The sequence below is a fragment of the Brachypodium distachyon genome, chromosome 5 (assembly GCF_000005505.3).
Source record: "Brachypodium distachyon strain Bd21 chromosome 5, Brachypodium_distachyon_v3.0, whole genome shotgun sequence".
NCBI classification, from domain to species: Eukaryota; Viridiplantae; Streptophyta; class Magnoliopsida; order Poales; family Poaceae; genus Brachypodium; species Brachypodium distachyon.
This window is the reverse complement of record NC_016135.3, coordinates 24559922-24574228: the sequence shown is the minus strand read 5'-3', so window position 1 is coordinate 24574228 and position 14307 is coordinate 24559922. Positions and strand designations below refer to the sequence as shown.

Here is a 14307-nt window from a genome sequence, read left to right as displayed (position 1 = left end):
TTGGGTTGGGCCGAGGATGTTGGGCCGGGAGGGTTGTGCCGTGTTGGATCATGTTGTCCTGAACTTGGGGAAGGGTTGGGACTAGAAAATGAACTTTTTGAATTTTCAAAGTTGAATTTACGGATTCCTCTCGAAGAAAATCAACGAGTTTCTGTAGAAACTGAATTGTTTTCTTACAATCCCCACGTTCTGATCATATCTTCAAAATATATGGAGTAACACTGACGGTTGTATGCAGCAGTAGTCGTACTAGTAACGTATACCGGAAGGATGTATAACCATGATGATACGCGAGCACACAGCTGTCCAAGCACACAGCTACGTGCAACCGCATGTAGATTCATGACTAAATCAATCAAACAGTAGTACTACTCCTACCACGCCTTCCAAACCAAACGAGCAGCCTCTTCTCCTGACCCGTCCTTGTCATTCTCGGAGGGGAAGAAATCAAGAAAGAAGAGAGGACGAGGATGGACAAGGACAGCCATTAAATTCAAGGCGCCGCATTCAGTGCGAGCAGTTGCAGCAAATTGACACACAGCAGAGCAGAGCAGATAGACCATGGGATGGGACGGGATGGATGGAATGGGTCCAGCTGCAGACAAATGGATTCGGTGAGCAGCTGAGGCCACTCATCAGTTTCATTCGGTCGTACTACTACTCCCCCGGCCCGAGTTGATTGATAAACGTGCAAAGTGTACAACGTCTTCTGTTCAATCCCTCCCTGCTGCTATCTTGCGCATAGATGTCAACCGGGAACCAACCCTGCATTCATGGGAACCATTTATTGCCCCGCCCGGACTAGCATTATTATTCAAGATCACTACTAGGACGCTTTTGCCTTTCGGCAGTGCATGAACTCCTCTCCTCCTCTGCATGCTCTTCTTCTAGTAGCTACTCCATGCAGGGCACAAGACAGGTCCTGTTCAGACTCAGAGGGGTTTGGTCGATCGATCCGGGGGTTCGGTTTGGGCTGGCATGACTGGCTGACTGACAGGTTAGATGAAACTTTGCAGAGAATTTCTCGGCCCAAATCGATCCCCCCAGCCCCCCAGGGTTTGTTGCTGTTGAAACCCACCACTGCGCAGCTCCCATGACTTTCTTGCGCCGTAACTGCTCCAGGCAGGTACGTAGCAGCAGTACCCATCATCTCGACTATATCGCCGTTTGAAGAAACAAAAAATTCATCTATGATAGTAACAAAAACACAAAGATAATAATTTAAACGAGTTGACAGTGACAGAAATCATCGGCCATATCGATCAGTAACAGAGACACAATTAACCATGGGATCGATTGAATTAATGGAAGTGGGTGCGGTATCCATTATTTGTGCTAACTGCTAAACATGGTGCAGCTAGCTGCAGTTGGTTTTGTGCCTTGGTTTGGTACTGCAACAGTACGTAGAGGAGAGAACCAGGTCGTGTGTACGTACTGTTCCTTGATTGCTGCCTTCACTATGCCTAGAAAAATGGATTGTATACAGTACTAGTAGTACGTACTCGTAGAGTATATCGATCGGTGTTAAGTTCTCCATGCTGACATTGCAAGTTGGGAATCCTGTGAATGCATGCATATGGAGTATTTATTTCCTTTCCCTTTTTCAGTTCAGAGTCGAAGAGTCAGCCCATCATGCACGCACATACTACTCCATACAGTATTTTTTTTAATGTACATATTTGTATAGGGCTAACACATCTCAACGCATGATCTCGTCATGCATGCACATACGAGAATTTTATTTTCCCATGGGCCGCACGGGACGACTATTTTCCAGTCCTGTACACTGAATTCGATTTAATGAATATGAACACCATGCTGCATAAACATTGACTCGTCACGTAGTATACATGTACTCAGTACTCCGGTTCCCCTTGACATTTCACTCTTTGTAGACAGCTGCCCGTTGCTTACATCACCCAGCTAGCTTGCCGTGGGTGTACATTGACGGTCAAATCACGCGTACTCGGACAAAAGATTTCGCATATCTTTGGGAAATTCCATGAAAGTGAGACGCGGTGAGTCTAAGTAAACCTTTGAATTGCCGGCAGTACGTGCTTTCCCAAGCGCACGTGTGGGCTATATATCCTGTAATTGAGTTCCATCCCCGCTCGGTTTTGAATTTGGTTCTCCGCAGCCAAATTCAATCTGGACATACTACTCCCTCCGTTCCTAAATACAGCCAAATTTGCACTAAAACCACGACAAGTATTTAAAAACGGCGGGAGTATCTGTAGTGCTAGGATCAGCTCTCTTTCTACAGTTAGTCCTTTTTCAGAACCAAACAGCCCTCATATATTTCAGGAAGTCATAATAGATCCTGAAAGAAACGGGTGCAATTTCAAGGAGTACACCTGTTGCTGCTATTGTTGGGAGATTTTTTCTGGAAGTTGTTCGGAGAGATTAATGGGTCGAAAAGAATTCTTCATCTGCATCTCCAAGTACAGCTAACCACTCTTGCTCAATCAAGGCGCCCGTTGATTCAAAAGCTCAAACCAGGTTTCCAAAACGTGTTGAATACTGCTCCAGTTAAGAGCATGCATGCAGGAGCAAGCTAGTGCTACAGCCGTTTAGGCCTTCGGAGAGCCATTAATCAAGATGGACAACCAAGAACAAAACAAGGGAAATTTTCTGTGCTGTGTTGTCGACCAAGCCAATTAGGAGGCAGGCTTTCATGATGGATGGAATGGATCGATCCAGCTTGCGTGCGAATTAAGTTCGTCTCACAGGTTGTTGCCCCCCGTTATTAAAAGCTTTCTATTCGGTAGTTATGGAAAGCAATCTCCGCCTTCAATTCTTGATTAGATGTGCGAGTTATGGTTGCAATATATTGTGGCGTGGAGCCTTTAATCCTAAAGATACGTACTCCAATTCCGTTTCTTTTCTCATCATAAATAGGAGTACCAAGCTGCTGCCATTCAATTTGGTGGCAATTCCTATAACTATCCCCACTGAATTTCAAATTACTACTCCCAGCTCTGTGCGATCTCATCATAAATGGAGTACCAATTAAACTGATGCGGTGCTGGCATTTCCTACAAATATCTCCAGAGTTATGATGCTCCTACTTTAGATTTTTTATTTTATGGAATTTGATTTATAATTTTGTGGCATTAGAATTTGGAAAAAGATCACCCTCCTTGTGCAATCTCAGTATTCGAAAAGATCACCCTCCTGGCATAAACATTTGGAGTATGAGTAAAATAAAATAAAACGATAACCCTCCTGTCATATAATTTTGGAGTATAAGTGTTTTAAGTACATAATGAAAAAAATAGATCAGCCTCCAAGCATAGAATTGCTAGTATCCTGTGAAGTGATTTCAGTTAAGTTAGTAGAATTACTGCTGATGGATATGAACTAGAAACGATGAGATTATACAGCACAGTAACTTGCCGGAATTGGTGTTACAATGACAGTTTCATCTATGGGGGCTTACTATGGTCCTGGATGTGGAGAGAAGATGCGAGGTGGTATGATGGCGGACATATGCTTGGAGAAGGGTAGTGGACGGCAACGAGGCAACACTGGCTAGGTTGGACACAAGTTAGACGATAGCAGTAGTTAAGGAAAACAGTCGCTCTGTGATATAACAATATTGCTAGTTGCACGTGGTGCACATGCATATGGGGAGCATGGAGGGGTGAAGGTGGCCCAATGAAATTTGATATAGAGAAATAGAGAGTTCGAGAATCGAGACCAAAGGGTGGTGAAGGAAAAAAAAGATATAGATCAAGAAGCATTGACGCATAATGCATATTTGTTTGCGGTCATATGAATAATCTGGTTCGCGCTGGTTCACACGAAGCTTCCTCTCTCCGCCATCCACAATTTTCACCCAGGCTTGTACAGGGGTGGACCAGGTAAGCACCCGGCCTACACGTGACGTAACAGATCTGGCTAACCTGCTTTCCACTAAGGAACGCCAAGAGGCACCAGAGAGAGGACAAAAGGCGTACAGTGAAAATCCACTACTCTCCTTGGCAGCACGACAGTATAGCACGCACAGTCAAATTCCCCTTGCTACAGTAGGAATCAACACAATAGATTTGGCCGACGTGGCAAACCCCAGTGCACGCCCCTTCTTTCCCTCTTACCGAGGAAAATACTTCGTGTTTGCGAAACCAAATGATTAATGCTTGTTTTACACGACATCGTGTGATTCAAACAGAGTTTTGACGTAAATAGAGTAGTAGGCCTTATTGTAGAGTACGTACCAATGATTTTCAACATTTTTAATTGCGCTTTAATTTGTAATAACTACTTCCATTTTAAAATGATCCCACACGGTGTTGCTCAATTCTAAACTAAAATAAGAGCGTCCATGAATACACAACAACAAGTCTGAGTTGGTGTTAGAATTCTGACTAGGACCACTTGGAGTTTGAGAGTGAGCAACCGCGACTTGTATGTGGAGAAAGATGGAGAGAAGGTGGTGATTGGTGGGACACACAACCTTTTGAGAAGTGCAGTGGACGACGACGAAACAAGCACGTCTAGGTTGGGCATGAGTCGTTACAGGACTATGGTGTTGTAAGAGGCAGACGTGAAAGTGTAAAGATGACTCCGTGATAATTACGGAAAAGAAAGAGAGAGACCAAAAACAAATAACAACGAAGGAATAAACATAGTACATGCATCAAGAAACACCGACATGTGATGCCATATTTGTTAACGGGTAATGTTCACGAGAAAAATGCTAGTGTTTGTCCGCAAGATCAAATGATTCCATGCTGCCTCGTTTACGGGTAATTATGTATTTCGATTGTACCGGTTTTATTGCACTTCAATTCGACAAAATACATTTATAAGAAAATATATTATGCGTCACTGCTCAATTCCAAACCAAAATGATGCCTGGTATGGATATGATGTAAATCGAGTACTGGCTGAACAAGAAGGACGGCAAACCGAATAAATATAATTGAATAAGGCAAATAAATCGAGTATGATTTGCTCTGCCAGCCCGGATGGTTATCCAAACTACTCCAGTCCACGCAGGAAATGCGAAAATAAATGCAATCTTTAAACGGAAATAAATTCAAAATCCAGGCTACTCGATTCGAGGAGTAGATTAAAGCAGAAGCAAACCTTCCCGGCCTCGCCTCGCACCACCCCCCCCCCCCCCCCCCCAAAATATTGAGCAGTAATTGCCATTGAATATTTCTCCAACCATTTCCCAACGATGCCAATTAATAGCGATCATTTATTAGCGCCCCCGTCCCTGACGCGTGGGCTCCAGCTGTCGGGCACGCCGGCGCGCTCCCGGTATATATAGCCGCGCCCCACCGCACCGAACCCTGCAGTCTCTGCGGAACAAACAAACAAAACAAAGTTCCACACGGAGAGAGAGAAGAAGAAGCAGAGGCTTGGAACTAGCGCCGCAGGAGGGAAGTTGATTGCCATGGCCATGGCGGCGGAGGTGGGCTCGATCGCGAGGCTGCTGCGCGGGGAGGCCGGGAAGAGGGGCGGCGCCCGGCCGGAGATGGTGACGATGGATCTGCTCGGCGGGTGCGGCGGCGACGCCGTCAGCAGCGGGGACGACGAGGTGGTCGACCTCGACGTCAAGGTGCCCGCCGGCTGGGAGAGACGGCTTGACCTAACGGTAATTTTGATCCCTTTTGAATTTTGATATATCTCTCGCCTGTTCGTGTTATGTCTGCATGCTCTGTTCTTCTTCCTGTCGTTTTTGGTCTTGTTCGTGTCTGAATATATGCGCGTCGAGATGAATTTAGGGATTTGCTTTTCTCCGATCGGAGATTTTTATGGGTTCGTTCAACTGCCGAATCATAGTCTGTTTTAGAATTTTCTCCACATATCAGAGTATCAAATTCCTGCATGCATACCAATCGCACTATTGGATTACACGAGTTTTTTTCTTCTTGTTGTTCATCATAACTTGATGTTGGTCAGTTTCTAATTACTTGCCAAAATTCCTTGTCTTCTTGCAGTCCGGGAAGACGTTCCTGACTCCCCGCAACCAAGCCGTCCAAGGCGGCGGCGGCGGCGGCCGCAAGGACCTCAGCCTGCCTCCTCCTCCGGCCGCCGCGGTGACCACCTCCGCCGCGGTCTGCACCCTGGACATGGTCCGCTCCGCCCTAGAGCGCGCCACCGCCGCCCGCTCCGCCGCCTCGCAACCCACTTCGTCGTCTTCCTCCGCGTCGACCTCATCCTCGTCCTCCTCCTCCGTGGGCAAGCGCCTGCGCTCGCCTCCTGCAACCACGACGGCGTCGCCGCCCTCCATGCGCGCCGCCGCGTGCGCGTCCTGCCTCACCTACGTGCTCATCGTCGAGGCCGACCCCAAGTGCCCGCGCTGCCACGCCATGGTGCCGCCGCTCGCCGCCAAGTCCGCCGACGCCAGCGGGAAGAAGCCCAGGATCGACTTGAATGCCGCCGCCGACGAAACCGAGTGAACATACGCGGTTTCGACAGATACCATGGAGGAGAAGAATAGTTTTTTTTTGGAAAAAATGTTTTTCCAACCAGCCAATTTATTGCTCCTGCTCATCTCTCTTGAGAAGTTTTTAGAATATCCCAAAAAAACAATTTTACCTGTTCTATATTAGAAACTCATGGTCGATCGTAGGATCAAATCTCAGATATGAAAGTTGGACTTTTATCAATTCCTTCGTTTTTTGTTTTTCCATCAAGTCTCCTAGCTGTACAAACTGATATGCTAGCTGGAAAACATCTTCAATCGGTTCATTTATTTGCTAGTAGTATTTCCTTTCGTCCGTTCCTTCAATTAATACTTGGATGTGCAAAGATTACCAATGTGAGATATGCGCAATCATTCATGGCCAAAGTTATCTTTGGGTAATTAATTGGTTGCCAGCTATAGTCTTTTATTTTTGAATGGAAGAAAAAACTGAACTGGATCTTGGTGGCGAAATCAATACCGATCGATTTCATTCTACACAAGGCATTTTACAAGGGGTATTTTCCACTGTACCACTTATAGGCAAGCTTAGCTAACGTTGTAGGAGTAGATGTAGATCCATGATGTGCACACAACTACGATACTGTACTGTATAGTCCTATATACGTTCCTGGTCTCGTCCGACTCCGACCCTTATCAACTGGAGTCTGAAGTGGGGATGCCAGATGCCTATTGGACAAGAACTGATAGATCGCCGCCGAGTCAGTATCCACGAGTACCTCTGACTCTGAGGCTCTGATAGTTTTCTTGGAGAGAGAAGAAGATACTCTCAAACAGTATACTTTGGTCGCTGCCTAGGCTCGGTTGCTGTTACTGAATTTTGATGTAATGAACTTGTTTTCATAAGATGAACTTACTTATTCTATACTGTATTAGCTAGTACCATTTAAATTTTAAAATCATAAAGTAAATAGAAGATACATATAATGAGGAAATTACTTTATCAAATGCTATAAAGGCATGTATTATAGATCTAGCATATGGTTTTTTTTTCTCTACTAATATTTGCTTTTTTCCTTCTGCCTCTTTATGTTTTTTTGCTGTTAAGTTTAGGTATGTATTTGCTTTGTGTTTATTTGACTTTGTAAGTTCCTGCTTGATCGCAGCTTCATTTTGTGCCGAGAGTTCTAAAAAAGGGGATCAGGACAAGTAAAAGACCAATATGAACCGAGCATCCTCCCACCGCGGTCACTCTAATCCCACTGCGGTCACTCTAAAACCTCCAAGCCCAACTTGTATTCTGCCTTTTTCTCCACTCTTAGACATCGTCTTAAATTTATGTTGCACGCAAGTTAGGGTTAGACTCTATTGGAGTTACGTTTACTTTCTTTATGAATGTACGCTATGATAGATTGAGATGCAATCCGCTGACTGACAACGTAATTATCTACCATATATGAGCACACAGACATAATTTTGACTTGTAAGTCGCCTACCGTGGAGGAAATGATATGTCTTAATTAGAAACATAGGAAGTCAAGCTTTCGTAGTTCGAAATGCAATCCAATGACCATCAACACAATTATCTACCATATATGAGCACGCCAACGTAATTTAGATGGGTAAGTCGCCTACCATGATCTGTCTTAATTAGAAACATAGGAATTCAGGCTTTCGTAGTTCGATATGCAATCCAATGACTGGCGACACACAATTATCTACCATATATGAGCACACCAACGTAATTTCGACAGATAAGTCGCCCACCGTAGAGGAAATAGTCAGTCTTAATTAGAGTAGACACCCATGACGTTAAATTACATGTCGCCTACTTCGGAGAAAATAATCACTCTTAATTACACACACATAGGACTTCAAACCTAGTGGTTTAATTTGTGAAACCTCTTCTTGTATGATGATTTATGTCCGAATTGCATAGACGCTAATCCCGAGACATACAAATGAAAATGTGAGTTTAATCCGATGATTGTAGTGTTTTATCACACTGGAATGGTAGTGCGCATGGCCGTTCTGTTTAATTTATGGTGAGCTTACTTAGAGTTTGATCCATGGTGGGGCGGAGGTACAACCACCCCCACTAAATACCCAAGCTATGATTGGTTTTGTCTAAGCACACTATTATTGGCATGGTTTTGGTTACCTGACCGTAATTTTGGTAACCGCAGCTCTTCGCTCCCTCGCGGTAAATGAGTTTAACGAGCCAATATACAAAAAGTAGTTTGAAAAACTGAATTTAAACGTATATTATTGTGCAGACAAAAACACTTAGTATCACTCTCGTTTAACCATGTATGAAGCTATGAAGACATAGTGCATCGGTCACGAGTCAAATTCAAAGTATCTTCTGTGAAAATAAAAATTAAATTGAAAATTCGTTTGAAAACCCTGCAAATTTCGCTGCTCTAATGCACCGGAGTACTTTATTCGGAAACCAAAACATGTTGGTCCCTCCGTCCATTCTGCAGGCATTCTTTGCTGGTAGCTGAAGACCGGAGATCAGGGGCGATATTGGTCGAGCGTCAGTTCAACTGTCCAAGCGAGGATCACAGCCAAGGCCAACTGCTCCGACGACCGAGATGCACACGTGTCGCCATGAAGCACAACGTAGGCTGAGAGGTCCGTACGGCGGAGACATGCATGTCTCGTTTTATACAATTGGGGGGCCAATGGCGACTGGCGACCACCTTCGTTTAAGAATAAGCCGCCAGGGCGATCGATCGGTCAGATTGGTGGTTTAAGTAAAGTTTGTTTTCTGTAATTTTTTATATGTAAAACATGAATTTGAGAAGAGATAACGCGTGCCAGATGTCGTTGAGAGTATTGAGTTGGAGTTGAGCTTGTTGGTGAAGATTTCCCGTAGTAGTAGCTGTCAAGCACGCGTGCGTTGGAGCTTGGACGTAGACTGGCCTTTCTCGATTTTCCGGGGTGCAAATGCAACATCTCGTCCGATCGATGACCCCCTCTCGTATCTATACGTATCATATACAGTACTATTCTTAAGGTACGAGTAGAATTTAATCACACGATGAGTAGTGAAATCAAACGATCGACCAGCGCGAGGAGCACGACACTGTACGTGGAAGGAAACAAGGCGAATACTAAGTCGAATACGGAGTATTGTATACAGCTTCACGGTCAAGGAGTACGTCGTTTGCTTACCATCCTTGTACTCCAGGGTTGGTTGCCGCGCGTTACCCCGGCCCGCCTCAATTAATGCGCATTAATCCATGCAGATATGGACGCCTGATCTAGTACTCCACGGGTGTTTCTGATTAGCGGAAGTGATTAACTACGGCAAATCGCGTCGCTTTATTTCCTCTTTCAAACTAATTAATGATACAATTAAAGCCATACTTCCCCCACAAATAATCCACCGGATCGATCGATCGGCCGATGTGCGAGTAAGTAAAAAAGTCTCCTAATCGGATCGATCAATACAACAACTAATCAATGGCACGTTTCGCGTACGCACGTCTTTACTCGCGCGACAGCGGCGTCCACCCAACTCCTTTTTTTTTGTTGATTTTCCTTTCGATCGATCGAGCTAGGGATCGAGAGCGATTTACTTTAATTCCGGGCTTGGACTTGCGACTACCGTGGGCCAGGTTGTGTGTCCCAGACGCCGTTGATCTCCATTCGCTACTCGCTGATGAACGATGATGGTGGCGGATTAACAGCCCTGATACGTCACCGCTGAGGAACTGTAGTGAGTACTGTGATTAATTAGCCGGGCCACGGCCACGGCCACGTACTACGGGTTTTGGATTATCGGGAGAGACTCTTTGGCCATTGCATTAAGACAGTGGAGACGGTTTGACTAGTCGGCGGCAATTTTAAGTGCCTCTCGTGCTTGATTTACACTACTCCGTACAGTACTGTATATATGCATGCAAAGTTCAGAAATTGATCTTTCCTTGTCTATCACGGATGTTTGGCTAGTTAGTAGTTAGCCTAAGTACGAATCCGGCCTCACTCTTGCTTAATTATTCGGTCGTCTAGCTTGTTTCGTCTACTAGCCACCCATTCAGTCATCCTACTTATTTATGACTACCAATTTGTATCCACGTGCATAACTGCATAGCAACGGAGCAGCTGTCGGTCAAAACTCTATTTTAATCGGTCGATCAGAACAGATGCTGATCCGACCATTCAGATCCTAACCTCAGACACACGGCACTACGAACTGGGACAGATCAGCTGATCGGGAATCGAACCGGGGCGGGCAGAGTCTGTCAGTTCTCACTCTCGGAAAAAGAAAGACTGATGGATCCACATATCCGTATGAACAGTGGTTACTGTAGTGCAGGAATCTAGTGCTCGAGCAAAAACGTGTGGTAAAGAAGTTTGTGTTGCTCCTGTTACGGGTCAGACGAGAATATTTACGGGGCGACGTGCGCGGTTGAATCCACTGGTGTCGCTTTGCAATTTATTGGGCGCACCTAGCTACGTATAGATGCTGCCAAAGGACACACCTACGCCGTCTTGGATCGATCCTCCGTATACTGTCAATTCTACTACTCCATGGAATACTGGATAGATTCATGGGCTACAGATTTATCTACGCTTGTCTTATACTCTTCGTATGAAAGTTGATGCAATCAAAAGGAAATCCTCGGGGTCTGAAGAACACAAACGCTGCACGGACAAGCTAGCACAAACTTTAGGAGTAGTACCCCGGACATGATTTTTACTGTTCGGAAGACGCACAAACTTAATTTACAAGTTCCATGATCGCTCGGCCAGGCCAGGCACGTAGACGTACAGCGGCGCGGGGCGTTTTCCGGCTTGGAAGGCGCGCGCACGCACGCCGCTGCATTAAACTCCCGCTCCCGGCCGATGACGCCATCCAGCCGCGGTCGGTACGTATCCATAACCCCTCGATCGCGCATTCAATGCGCTAATCGTCTTTTCTCCTCCGCCCAACCACATTGATGAGCGAGCCGAGATCAAAGAAGCCCGTACTACGTCATCGTCGTCGTCAGTCGCCCAAGACGGGACTGCAGGAGCTAACCCATTAAACTCACACGATGTAAGCATGCGCCGCCCACGCTGGCTCGAGTTCGATCGGACGTTCAAAAGTTTGAATTAAGTTTGAATTGTGGGAATCGTCCGCCGTCCGGTCCGGCCTCCACTTGCTGGTCGTCCGATTCGTAGCACGTACGTGTGCGTCATGCCGATGAAGGAAGAGATGAAGATGATGTGCCGCAGTTAATTGGGCCGACGACCATGTACGCATTGATTGAGGAGGAGATATGATCGATCCAACGGCCGTCGCTTTCGATCGGGTCTCCACCTAATGCCATTGATGAGATGGTATCTCGGCTGCCTTTTCGTACACACTTTCAGGCACTTTCAGAGGGCACAACACAACCGCCCCCCTTTTGGCCCACCGTATGTACTTCGGTGTTGCAGGCAGAACGTACGGTGTGGGCGTGCACTGCTAGCTCAGGTGACAAACTTCTTTGATCGTCAAGTCCCCAGCAAATCTAAACCTGCTAGATACTTCATTTTTTTCTCAGATTTGTGAAAAAGATTCGTATGTTGCGGGAAAAAAAAGGGAGACTCTGCTTGCTTGCTTGCTGCTGCTACCGTACGTGAAAGCTTGTCAAGTACTGCGATCTGTATGTATATCGTGGTCGTGCAGGTACGTGCAAGGAAAAGCCAGGTGGTGTACGCATGCATAGTTTTCAATCTACCAACAATAATTCACTTTTAAAACTGAACTACTCCATATATATAACCCCCTTGATAGAATCGTGCGGTGAAAAAGTCAGCGTTTCCTCGATCAGAACGATTGATGTGTGTACTGAACGCTTTCGGTTGCCTCTCCTACTCACCACCTGGCTGTACTGCCGCTAGCTACATGATTAAGACGATACGCTAAAAGTGACATTCGTGCATGCATGAATGAATATTTGACGGCAAATCGTACGTGCAGACATGCGGCCGGCGCATGGGTTCGTTGTGCGGTTGGCTGGCAGCTGGGCAGGCAGCAGATCAGTGAATGGCCCATCCTCACACGTGTGCATTTCTTATTCTTCTTCCTCTGTTCAACCTGCCGGCCTTTTGCACAGCAAAAGTCGTGCTGCGTTTTTATTTTTAGAATGTATGTAAGCACCTGGTCATGCTGTAGCAGCAGAGCAGTAGAACTAATCAATCTCTCTCGCCAATATTTCCTGCAGGAACCTGCAGCAGCTCTTGGTTTTTTTACCCATGCATGGCCAGGGAATCCCTTTTTGCGGAGTAGTTTGAGAACATCGTACTTGTGTTTTTTGGAACGACAAAAAACAGCAATGCGCGAGGATGGGCTGATACTGTTTGTGGCGAGGCTGCACGAGTTCTATGCCTAGACTGGGCCGGAACTGCACCAACAGGCTAGCATAGTTCATCGGGCTTCTCCTGTCCAGGGCCTTTGTGCTCCTCCCTTCTTCGTCTTCTCGCTTTCTCGTCTTAAGACGGCCGAACAAAACTACTCGTACAAATGATTGCCTTGTATGTAGGGGAAAAATGATTGATTTTACAGCATTTTTCCACGTACATCGGTACATGTGTTACATGTGAATTTATATTTCACTCTGTTACGATATGCCAGTAGCACTGAGACTCCTTAGCAAGTGCCATCCTGCTGCCGCATGTTTTTCTGAAAGTGTCTATTCATACATTGTTTCAGAATCTACGTGTAAAAACTGAGGCAAAATGTATTGACAAGGTTTTGACTAATAAAGTTATTTTTTGTTGCATAGTTTCGAGACATGAAATTAGTGCCATCATATTTTCGTTTTCAAGACTACGCATCTAAACCACATGTCAGTTTGGATAACTATCGGTCGAAGTCTCGTCTTAATGAAATATGTTACGCATTATTATTAGAGGTAATGATACCAGTCGTACAACAAATTGTATCGCGCTAGCAGTTTAGTACAACAACATTTGCGAGATGGGGTCCAGTGGCCGGTACATTAACTTGTATGCAAATTCAAATTTGGTCAAATTCACCGTGGAGCCGACACGTTTCATGCCACGCTGTAAGAAGGCGCACGCCATAACTTGTTAACCTCCCCCTCTCCCCGAATCCCTAACCCTAAATTCCCCTCTCCCCGAAGCGACACATACCTACACAACCATAACAACCTACACCTCCCCCCCCCCCCCAACACACACACACAAATCGAAAAACCAGCCAAAACCCATCTGTTCCCCTCTCCCGAAATCCCTAACCCTAAAAATTCCCGCAAAATCATGACGAGGAATTGGTCAAAAACGTGAGAGAGAGAGAGAGGAGGAGGAGGAGGAGGAAGATGGACCAACATGGTGTTGATTAATAGGCCTGGTGCTCATGATCAAGTCGTCAGGCAACAGCTCATGGTGGCGGCCACTTGGTCACCGGCGAGGAGTGGGCGAAGCCGTGCATGGAAATCAAGACCACGAGAAGACCCTCCGAGAAAAGGAAATTTCAGGTTGGTTATCGAAGACCTTGGACCAACCCAAATCGTCGGCCACCACCAATATCTTACCTACCCCACCCCCCATCATGGTGTTGTCGCAGAAGGAAAGAGAGCACACATTCCTAAATTTGGAGGGCCACCATCGCGGAATCATAATTTTTGGGCCAATGAACCGAATTGATGCACCAAATTACACCGATGCTTTGTGGCACGCTGACTAGAAATCTTCTCCATGCCTGCAAAGATCATAAGCCACACAAAGATTGCTGCCGCCACCACGAGACTGCGGTCGCGGAATCGCAAATGGTCACGAAGATTTCAGAATTAAATACCATTGCTGCTACATGAATCAAACATAAACCACGTGTCAAAAACAAAGAAAAAAAAACGAACACACCGTAGAGCATAATGACAACCAATGAAATCAAACACTCTTGGTCCATTGGATCCGGAGTCAATCTG

The 14307-nt window shown here is 45.8% G+C and overlaps 1 protein-coding gene across 1 annotated transcript; it reads left to right on the top strand.

The window, feature by feature from the left end:
* The first annotated feature begins 5286 nt into the window (after positions 1-5286).
* On the top strand, positions 5287-6719 carry LOC100843319 (trinucleotide repeat-containing gene 18 protein). Its single transcript, XM_003580509.3, has 2 exons — positions 5287-5605; positions 5952-6719. Exons 1-2 carry the CDS (start codon positions 5405-5407, stop codon positions 6411-6413), a joined length of 663 nt encoding a protein of 220 aa, XP_003580557.2. The 5' UTR covers positions 5287-5404; the 3' UTR covers positions 6414-6719.
* The last annotated feature ends 7588 nt before the right edge of the window (positions 6720-14307 follow it).